The 11,321-nt window shown below is 37.2% G+C and overlaps 1 protein-coding gene across 6 annotated transcripts in view; it reads right to left on the bottom strand.

The window, feature by feature from the left end:
* COL12A1 (collagen type XII alpha 1 chain) overlaps nucleotides 1-11,321 on the bottom strand; it is a 101,848-nt gene that overhangs the window by 32,779 nt on the left and 57,748 nt on the right. For all 6 annotated transcript variants that reach the window (XM_054196528.1, XM_054196529.1, XM_054196530.1 and 3 more), the window contains 12 exons: nucleotides 10,564-10,693; nucleotides 9,493-9,635; nucleotides 7,812-7,941; nucleotides 7,525-7,644; nucleotides 6,740-6,886; nucleotides 5,809-5,925; nucleotides 5,238-5,384; nucleotides 4,692-4,766; nucleotides 3,988-4,127; nucleotides 2,774-2,897; nucleotides 2,430-2,573; nucleotides 38-202 (listed from right to left, as the gene is read on the bottom strand). In XM_054196528.1, the coding sequence (XP_054052503.1) occupies nucleotides 38-202; nucleotides 2,430-2,573; nucleotides 2,774-2,897; nucleotides 3,988-4,127; nucleotides 4,692-4,766; nucleotides 5,238-5,384; nucleotides 5,809-5,925; nucleotides 6,740-6,886; nucleotides 7,525-7,644; nucleotides 7,812-7,941; nucleotides 9,493-9,635; nucleotides 10,564-10,693 (1,582 nt within the window). The remainder of the gene's footprint in view (nucleotides 1-37; nucleotides 203-2,429; nucleotides 2,574-2,773; nucleotides 2,898-3,987; nucleotides 4,128-4,691; nucleotides 4,767-5,237; nucleotides 5,385-5,808; nucleotides 5,926-6,739; nucleotides 6,887-7,524; nucleotides 7,645-7,811; nucleotides 7,942-9,492; nucleotides 9,636-10,563; nucleotides 10,694-11,321) is intronic.

The following is an 11,321-nucleotide window of genomic DNA, read 5'->3' as shown; positions in this document are numbered from 1 at the left end:
AATGTATTCATTTGGGAAAACGGTGTCTTCTACTCACTTGAGGTAGCTGTCTCACACACAAAGGTGACAAGGTTATCTTGAATCTTTTCAAAGGCATCGAAGTCATCAACAATAAATACATGACGCTCACTGGGCTTGCTGGCAATCTTGGCCAGCTCATTGTAATCTACATCAGCCACACCGACCACAAAGATACTGAAGCCTGTAAAAATAACACTTGTTACTTGAAATACAGTAAACATACATTACCATTTTTCAGGCCAATATTCACAAACCATCTCTATCATGGATTTCTCAGGCTCTACCTAGTCTTTTATCTGGTCTTCATTATAAGCATACATTCTGGGCATCATTTCACCCTATTAAAGCTCAGGAGGGATTAAACGGACTTTGCATCTTTCTTTCAAAGCTTTCTCCTCCTTCCTTCATTGATTTTTCTTGAGCATTATCCAATCTCACATAGCTTTGCCTACATAGTCCCCTCACTCTTTCATGCAAAATGTACAATCCTCTCAATTCTACAGTATCTTGTGTCTGTTCTGTGTCCAAAATCTCTGTGCAGACTATTGGTTATCCAGTTTTCTATCTGTTGTCATCTGCTGCATTTCATGCTTCTCAGTGTCACTTTCTTTGGGTGGCATTCATCTCACCAGTTTTTACTTTCCAAGTTAGGAACAAGTCTAAGATAGTTGTCTAGTCTCTATAATCAACAGACAGACATGGGCAGATTCAGAATGCAATTCATCTCACCTCCCTTCAAGACAGAAGAAGCCATGGTATGTAGATGCCTATCTGTTGCTCTCTTCACTGGACATAAAAGGACCCCCTACATGATGGCCTGAGACTAGGCATTTAGTTATTAGATGCCTGAAGTCAAATGAGAAGAACCCAGAGCCCAGAATTGTGTAATGGCATAATCTGCATCTTTATCAGGATGATTTTCTTCTTCAAATCCTTAAATTAGTGCCTCCTTGCCTTTCATGTTAAGTTTTTGTTTCCTGCCATCTTCCAGCCTTTACAGAATTCTGTTTCTGACTCATTTCTTCCTTTCCCTTCTCCCACCTATGCCTTCATGTGATAATTTGACCTCTCTTTGCCATACCAGAAAACAAGGAAGAAAAAAAATGTCACTACACAATTCAGCACTACATAGAAAAAAATCTCCCACAAAATTTCATTGACAAGAACCTGCACAGACATTGGAAATGCTGGTTGAAGGCTGAAAGAAGAATTCACTTTTATTGCAAATGATAAATCGATCTTTATTTAATTTGTTAATTTTTCAAAAAGAAGATAATAATTCCTTTGTATCCGATTCTGGTGAAGCTTTGGCTGGAATACTCTGTCCAGCTTTAAGCATGACGCTTAAGATGCAAAGAAACCAAAGCAAGTAGAGAGGAGAGCAAAAATGATAAGGGGTTTGGAAAACATGATCAAGAGGAGGTTGAAGGAAATGGTTTTGTTTAGTCTAGAAAAGAGAAGACAGAAAGAGGAAATGACAACAGACTTCAAATATGAAGGCCTGTTACAGTGGGCAGTGATCAACTGCCTTCCCAGTTAACTAGGTAAATGAAAATAAGACAATAGTTTCATTAGCCTGAAGAAACACTTAGGTGAAATGTGAGGCAAAGCTTTCCAACTATTAGAGTAGTAAAGCACTGAAGCAGATTATCCAGGGAGACTGTAGAGATTTTTATGATAGCCAAACATCTTTAGAAACCATCTAGACAGAGCTGATTCCTTCAGATCGCAGAGGCAGAGATGACGACCACTTGTGGTTTACATGCCAGTGATTTCTGTAATGAAGTACAACATCTCCTTACTCGGGGAACAGGACTCGAGGTGGTTCATGCACTGAAATGCAAAACTGCTGGGTGCAGGGACAGGAATAGATTTTTAGACTCACATAAGCCACATTCAGCAAATCTGAAGAGGAAGTGCAATACTTCTCAGCTCAAAAGGCAATGAAGGAGTCAGTTCAGACCCAGCTCCACCAAAAGCAGTTACTTTCACTGGAGATTCACGGGTTTACACCAGGTAAAACATATAAAACATAAAGCTCAAAAAGCCAGGCCCATTACAACAAAAGCACTAGAATGGAGTACACTTCGCAATGATCCCTGTGGTCCCCCCAGCAAGGAGAGAAAGAAGTAAGCAAAAGTCATGTCTATGAAATGGTATGCAAGATGAATTACTTGAAAGCCTTGGGACATCACATTCTTCCTCAGAGAGAAGGCTAGAGAAAGACAAAGTCTGGCCCAGAGAGTCTAAATTCTTTAAATAGCTTTGAGTTTTTCCCAAATACTCAGAATACGTTTCTGAGTCCATAAATGATGAGTAAAGGACTCCCAGTTGATTGAAGCACCACTTATAATTGCATTGCTTAACACATAAGGAAATGATACAGCAAGATAGTGTGAACTGCTTACCGGAGTGCTGTATGACGGTTGCTGCTTTCCTCACCTCATCCTGAGACCGACCATCAGTGACAACAACAAGTACCTTGGGAACACCTCGCCTCATGCCACTCTCCCAAGTCAAAACCTTTTCTTTGATAAATGTTAGGGCTTTCCCTGCAAAGTGCACAATGAACAAGGAGTCAGCCATATTATCCGCAAGAGAAGAAATCCCTTACTTTACTCTGAAAGGGCAACAGCCACACAGCTAAAACAGAACGAAAAAACCTAATTTTTCAGCCATGCAATATTAGGATAATGAGGCAGTTTCTGACAACATTTAATCTTAAAGAAATATGATTACTGCTCAGAATTACCTGTCCTTGTGTTTCCTCCTCTGTACTGAATATTTTGAAGAGCTCCCAGGGCCTGGGCCTTGTCATCAAATGTATTCAGTTTAAATTCAGATTTTGCCTCATCACTGTACTGCACAAATGAAACCTGAAACGCAATATATCGCAGTGTTCAGTCTCATACCTCCATGTTCCAGACCAGCTCTCTCCATTGAAATATTGTGATATATTAGTAAGTATTAAATAATTGTAAAATCTTTTTCATATATGTATGATTATACACACACACACATATTTACATACACAGATATCATCACAGCAATGTGCACACAGCACTTTTTTCTCATCGTTGCAATGTTCCAGAAATACCTTGTAAGAAACCCTCTCACATATCATGTCATTCGCTTCATCTAGTGAAAGAGAAATGGTTATGGGAACCTAGGCAGTGATCTCATCCAGCTTCCCTTAAGCAGAAGAAAACCTGGAATGGTGCAAGGCTTACAGTAAGAAGCCTGACAGGAAATGTTTTTGACACAACTGTGATGAGCCCAGAAATCCTGAAAGTCCATTCCTCATTAGCTAGTACTGTTTACTCTTTAAAGATGAATTAATTCATTAAGATGACTAACTGTTCACCTTTTCATATTTTCACTTTGCCCACTGTGGAGTGGGATGAAGATACTTCTACAAGTGCCCCTCTCGAAGGAATTCTGCCTACTTACTGCAGTGGGATTCTAGGCAGCTTGACAAGACAAGGCTAATGGCAAACCAGCTGGACTCTACATGCATAAGACTCCTTTCTTGCACTGAGAAATTAAAATGTAACCCTCACTCAACAGTCAGACTGTCCCCAAAACAGACTTCTGATATGACACAGGCAAAACCTAGCATGTAACAACTAGGCAGTGTACCAGCTGTTGATGCCCTGTACAAAAAAAATGTAAAACTAACTGCACATTGACCATACATCACCCCAGTTTCTCTGCCTGGAGGATTCCCACACACTACAAACTTGTCTTTCAGAATAGTAACCTCTCAGGACAGACTGGATTCCCTTGGATGACCAATATATTTCATAAATAATTATGGATGCACACACGTACACATGTGTTGTACAACAATCTAACACAAAAGAATGACAGCATTCTGAAAGGAAGGAAAAATCAGATGTAACTTTAGTAATTCTGCTTCATCTTCAGTTTCCTTCCAAAATGTACCCAATAGAAATAACAACCTACCTGGATTCCAGCAGGATTAATCAAGTCAAAGGCTCCTACTGTATTAAAAACAAATTTCACTACTTTGTTGAAGTTATCATCACCAATACTCCAGGAAGCATCAGTCAAGAATACTATATCAGCTTTGGCACCTCTGCATACTGAAAGACCAAGAAAAGGCACACTTAAAACACATCAATCATATCACTGTGAAATAATGAGCATTGCTTCAAAATTGGAAAACTCAAGAATGACAAATACTCAGCAAACTTCTATTACCACACAGTCAACCTGGCGGAGGGCTAATGCTCAACACTAAAACATTTATTAAAATTTTTCAAATAAAAGTTCAAGAAATGAGGATGAGTTTAAGAATCAAATGTAAATGGTTTAAATTAATTATTTAATATTTTTTTCTGAGCAGCTACCATAAAATATAAATTGTCCGCTGAGGGCAGGCAGACTCACAGACTTGCCGCAGAGCTATAGAATATCATGAATTTTTTCCCAAAATGTATGCACCTTGCTGTTCTAAAACATGAAACACTGAAGTCTAGTAAAGCTCAAGAGCAAATGGATGGCATTAGGAAACTGATCTCAAGCTTAATTTCCCTAAAACGCTGTGCTAGTTTTAGATCTGTTTAAATTTATGAAAAATAAAATTAAACTCTGAAGTAGTGCAGCAACTACATAAAAATACTGAATAATTCTACAAATAAACATACCATCCCGAGCTGGAGGGATTGTGGGAGGTGGAGGAGGTGTAGGTGGCGGAGTTGGTGCCTCCGTAGGTTTGAGGACTGAAATGAAATAATAATTTTTTGACTCCACATAAATTATTTCATTCAAACTCTAGATTATGTATTATATTACCACACAGAAAGATTGCAATCTTTTCTCACTAACCTAAACAATGTATAATTGGCAAGGAAAAATTTATTGTTACAAGAGTAATGAGATTATAGCTATTGTTAAAACAAAGGTACATTATTTTATTATAACAGGAACACTTTTACATGAGACTGGTAATGCTGCACCTGATAATGTGCATAATTTCCTAGCATTTTTCATCCAAATGCTAGGAAATACTTGATTTGAAGAAGAGCATAAGAATTTCTCTTTCCCTCGTTAACTCCAGTTTACATTATACTGAGAGAAAGAGGAAAGATCATTTAAAAGAGGTATTCTAAGCAATTTAGGAGCAAGTTCTACAGCTGAAACAAGACAAGTTCTATAGCCAAAACTTAAGGTTCACAGTATCTATTACCTACCTGTATGCTCCCTCATAGAGACTGGAGGTCCCTCAAGGTTAGGGGTCTGAACAAAGACGGTAGCATTGTACTCTGTGTCTGGTGAGAGGCCAGTAAAACAATGGCTCGTTTCTGATCCACGTACTGTGATTTCCTGTCCTCTGGAACCTGTCAAAAAAAGCCCAATAGAAAGTTAGAACCCACTATTTCCCTTTTAATATGTGTACAAATAATTGCAGAAATTAGAGACCTCTTGAGAGGAGGCTGGAGTGGGGGGGACAGCAGTCTTATTCTTGTCCCGTAAAAGCTTTTCTAGACCAAGATTATGTGGTGATTATGCACCCTGAAGCATATATTGCAGTGTACACGTAAAACCCAGGTAACTAGCAGATACCCACTAGTGAAAGTTAACTTGACAATAAGCAGCACTCAGTCTTTGCAGCTTTTTCAGCACTCTAGAAAAACAGGTTATATTCAGAGCTTTAAAGCTCAACCAGATGTATCATGGTTTCTGGTGGGTGCTTGCCACTATCCCAAGTAAGTGTTGCTGTCATTGAAATAAGACAATTATGTTTCCAGAAAATGCACTTACCATCAGCTGGGTTTAACTTCAGTCTGTAGGAAGTTGCTGACCGATGAGGTGACCATCGGATACAGAAAGTATCCCAACCCACTTTGTAACTTGTTAGGTCAGTGACATTCAAATATACTGTGAGCAGAGAAAGAAAGAAATTGTTCTTTGAAAAATAGTATGTAACGGATAAAGTACATCCAAATGAAAATTATTAGCAGTTCTGGTTCAGAAATTGATTTTTTTAAATGCTCACAGAAAGAACAAGCAGTTCTAGTCAAAGCTCTTCATTTTCTGTTACACCCTAGAGATCCCAGCCTACCTATTTACAAAAACCTAAAGTTTGATACCCTTCCCTTTGTGGGTAACAGCCCATTTTATGAGTTTTAACATGAAGTAAGTTGAGTTCTTTAGAAGATAAGAAACTTCCAAAAATCAGAATCTGACTCGTATATATGGCAATATGAAAAGAATGTACCGAGTCAACAAAACTCAGGATGCTTGATTCATCTTAACTGAAGAAAATTTTAGAAGTTTCTTATCTGAGGCTATCAACAAAATGATCTCCTTCTGAAAAGCTGAAGTTTCAATCACTGGAGATCTAACGTGAGATATAAGCAGAGTAGCAAAAAACCCTAGACCTGCTTAGCACAGTTAGATTCTGTAGTACCCTGGAGACAGTTAAAGACTGACTCCAACTATTGCTGAATAAAATTTTAGGAAGCAGACTGGAAAACTTTATATCATCAAATCATTACTTAAAACTATATTTCCATTACTGTTCCCAAGCTTAGTGTTTTTAAGGTCTACGTCATGGACGGATGGTAAGTATTCTCCATGAGAGGATATTCAAACTTTCTAACAACCAGCCTTAAAAATCCTCTCTTGATCAATGTTACATCAGATCATCATAAGTATCTAGCATGATTACAACAAACGTATTTTGACTTACATGTAGTGCCTTGATCTGTCAAAGGTATGCTCATTCCAGAATCATATTGGGCATAAACATTCACATCATAAGTAGTACTGGGAGACAGATTATGTAAGGTGTAGGAAGTCACTTCTCCCACAAAAACCTCCATGGGCTCATTTGAACCTTGAATTGAAAGGAAGTATTAAGGAGGTAAAGAGAGAGAGAAAGATTAATGATTAGGTGAGCTACAAAACTATCTGCCATCTTTTACATATCATTAAGTTTTTTTGCATGTCATCTCATTTTTTCTGAAACAAAACATACTAATTTCTTAAATTTTAGCGTATTAGACTGTTGCAAATAGAACATATACATAGCTTTATAAGCTATTGTGCAATGTTTGTGTTTAATTTAACTTACAGAAAGGTATGTATATTGTTTCACTGCCACATAAAACAAAGGTTCTGAAGGATATTAGTACCTAAATAGCGGTCCAATACTTATTCCACATACACCAGTTCATATCCTCAGAAGGACAAGAGGTATTAAAAAGATGAAAACAAAGTCTGGTCCAGGACTTTATCTAGTCACTGTATTAAATTTTGACTGTACAACTGCATGTACGAAACACTGTATTTGATAGTTTGTGCTTCTTATGAAATACTGATAAGACTTAAGCTTTCATCAAAATCAGTAAACAAAGGAAACAAATAAATCCTTTAACACAAACATTTCATGATACATATGATTTCTATCCTGATCTCCCATTAGCCACTCACTATTCTGAAAGTGGTATACTCAGAATTAATAGGTTTTCTTACCTACAGGTTTGTATACAATTTTATAGCCAAGAACGGGGGATGGTGAAGGATCCCAGGAAACTCTGAATCGTGTATACCATTCATCAGTTATATACATATTTTGAGGAGGAAGCAGGCCAACTAAAAATGAAGAAAAACATTCCAATTAGACTAGTGACTGTTTTTCAACCTCCAGAAACTTACATTGTAAGATGTAATTAACATAATGAAACCTTAACAACATTGGAGTGCTCACGGAATATGTGTCTTAAATTTAAAAAAGAATATACAATATTAAAACTAATTACCAGTTCTGCCATTCCCAGTCAGTTGTCCACCATCTCCATCTTCGTACACAGCCACAACAGTAATTTTGTATGGCGTATCTGATTGCAGTGGTTGTAGTATCACATTATTTCTTATTCCAGGAACTGTTGTCTAGAACACAAAAGAAACAGATGTAAATAAACTCACAGTCCTGTAACTGATCAATAATGGCAGTAACTAGAACTAAAAATTTCTTTCAACACTTGGTGCACTTTTTTTATGTCCACTGTAGATAAAGTCATTCGGGATATCTTAAAGGTTATAGCCTATAAACAATTATTAGTATCTGTTATTTTAAATTATAAAACACTGTGGTCAGCACAAAAAGATAAATCAAATCAAATTGGCTTTTCAGTCCCTACCCTCACATTGGACTGAGATGCTGCAGTTCCTCACCAAGATTTCGGTATTGTTTCCTCATAGAAAGGAAAAAATGATGATGATGTGTTTGGAGACAGAGAAAGAGAGGAAAAAGCTCCTAAAATGGGGATGGAGGTCAGTCATTCATGCTACCCATCAGTTTCATTTCTAACTTTTCATTATCCTCGTCTTAGAATATCATTTTTCTGGAAGAAACAAGTTAGTCTGAGAAGGAAGCTCTAAATATTTTGCTATGTAAAAACATGCCTATTTATGCATCCCTCAGTCTCCTCAACTTCCTGGTGCAGCCATGCACCATTGCTCCCTTCCAACAAAAAGGCAGGTATAATCCAAAAAGTGACACTGCTCCATAAAGTGACCATACAGCACTGAAACAACAGAAAATAACTTGAGATATCTGTCTCAAAAACATGTCCCAGTCAACATTTTCCATTATTACTTGATAAAAATGTTCAGCCATTTGAGACTTGCTATTTTTATGAAATGTCCAATATTTTCTGTAAAGCACATATGTATGTTGAAAGATGTGTGTCCCGATTAACAGATCTGGTAAGGAATTTTCAAACAGTGAATTTTCAGCATGCCCAATACACTGATATATAAACAGTAATAGCATTTAGATAGTGCTCTTATACATGTTTAATTTTGGCTGGTGGCAGCCAGCAGGAATTCTGTCATTGACCTCTATAGGATCTGAGTTTGGTTTTGCTATAAACACTCAGAGAATTTTATAAGCATCAGATTAACTTGTGCTACCATTAAGCTGCAGGAAATTAAACACAAACACTTACAATTCAGACTGAACCTTACAAAAGCAAGTTAGTTGCTGAATCAAAGTTACCATTGCTTTCTTATTAAACTCTGCCAACACTCTTCAATTTATAAAATGCAAACTTATGTTTATTCTGTATCTTAGCTCACTGACTTCATAATGAATAGCGTATGGAATAATAGATGGCTATTCACTGTAGCACAATGTTTAAACTAAATGTCAGGAAGAAGGTTCTGCTCAGAATCTTCTGATTAATATGTGACTCACACATTTAACATTATTTTACACACAAGTTTGTTCATTAAACTGTGTATGTTCTGTGACTTTGTGGGGGAAAAAAAGAGGAAACTTTCATACAAACCGTGGCTTCTCAGCATTGACAACAATGACCAAAGAACCCATAGGGCATGCAAAGTGTACTACATGTAAAATATGTGTCTTTGTTATTCTGTAGTCTAAAGAATCAACTAAGAACATCTCAGTGCTTACTAAGGAATTGCAGAACTTACATATTCATCAATCGGGTCCCCCACAGTGGGTGAATAAATGATTCTGTACTGCTGGACTGGCCCATCAGCATGGTCCCATTGTACAGAAAGGCTGTTTGTGGTCTCATCGAACACTCTCACATTCCTTGGACCACTGCGAGGCACTAAAGAAAGAAAATACAGAAGGTTGTATGGAGCATGATTCTTCCAGTTCAGTGTTGTTCTCACTGATTCAAACGCTGCCCTGAAGCCAAAGTTAACGGCCCTTCTTGAAACCCTGAATAAACATATACAGGTAGATTTAGTCAATGATAATACAGCAGTGCCTGGAGGTCTTAAATAGATAGGGTCTTAACTGAAGGAACTGGAGCAGTATGGGAGAGAACATCAGAGTGACATGCAAAGTGAGCACCGACATAATTCTGCTTCTCAGACTCTTGCAGACAAGTGTAACTATAGCCTGTCACATCTGCAAGTTTTAGATGAATATGGGGATTTAATAGAGAAAGCATAGAAACAGCAAAAGAGAGGTGACCTATTATTGCCATAGACAATTTCTTTACATGTTATTTCTAAAATGAATTTTAAAGAAGCCAAGTGTAAGCCAACGAAGATCCCACAAGCTAAGTTGTAACAAGGAGGTTTTGGTGTTTAGGCATCTCCAGCAAAAAACAAACATCTGGGGAGGCTGACATATACAATTATCATGTAAGACACAAAACACGAAGCACGTTTTTTTCTGTGGACAGCAAATTCTATCCATCTTAACGTGCTATTTTTTTCCAAAAGACAAATTGCTATTTATCTGTAATCACATTTTAAAGAACAGCTTTTAAACTCTTAAATGTTCAAATTAGGCTTATTTCACCAGTGAAAATTACTTTGGTGATTATGCATGTACCACAACATAGACAACATAGCAAAAGCTCCCCTCCATGGAGGCCTGCAATTGCTTCAGCCATAATTCAGATGCATTAATCTCAGAGTTGCACTGAATGGCTTATGCTATTTGTGATTGCAACCAATTTTATAAATTCTTCACACACCAATTTTCACATATATTTCACAAAGCAAGTACTGACTGCCTCTTACATGTTCTTCCCTGAGCTTGGCTTGGATTTCCCTCTCCATCTGCATACAGAGCTATAACGTTTATTGAGTAAGCAGTGTCAGGGGTCAAGCGCTCCAGCATCACATCACGAGTGTTGCCTGGTACCACAATCTAAAACAGAAACAAAAGGCACCTATATAAAAAAAATCTTCAGTTTATACCATGTCTTTTTAAAATTAACAATTTGAATGAAATACAGAAAATGCTGGGAACATGACCAGACCACACATTTTCCAAGAAAAATAATACAAGTTTAGTAATGTTGATAAAAATTCATGAGGAGGTGCAAAACAAATTGCATATATACATAAGGAGCTCATATTCTGCAAATGGAATTGTTATTTTCCAGATTTTACATAAAAATAGTTCAGAAAAAAAAGAAACATTTAGGAACAGAAACCAAAAAAGTAAATTCTGTCATGGTTTACTGACATACATAAAGGACATTTTCTAACAGGTACTAATACACAGGTCCCACTCATGTGTGAAGTAATATTCAGTTTCACTTTACAGATGCAAATTATTCATTAAAAATCTTATGCTTCCTTACATAAAAACATATCCACCTGTACATGTACAATATGGGTGTACATTTTGTGTGAGAACATTCACAGGCTTAGCTCTAAAACTACACAAATCCAAGAACTCTTAACATCTGGATGGTAAATCTTTACCCATATCAAGACTTCACTACTCACCAAGACCTTCTTAAACACTAATGATTTGGGGTGAACAGATG

This window comes from Rissa tridactyla, chromosome 3 (assembly GCF_028500815.1).
Source record: "Rissa tridactyla isolate bRisTri1 chromosome 3, bRisTri1.patW.cur.20221130, whole genome shotgun sequence".
Taxonomy (NCBI): Eukaryota; Metazoa; Chordata; class Aves; order Charadriiformes; family Laridae; genus Rissa; species Rissa tridactyla.
This window is presented reverse-complemented; position numbering and strand designations above follow the sequence as displayed.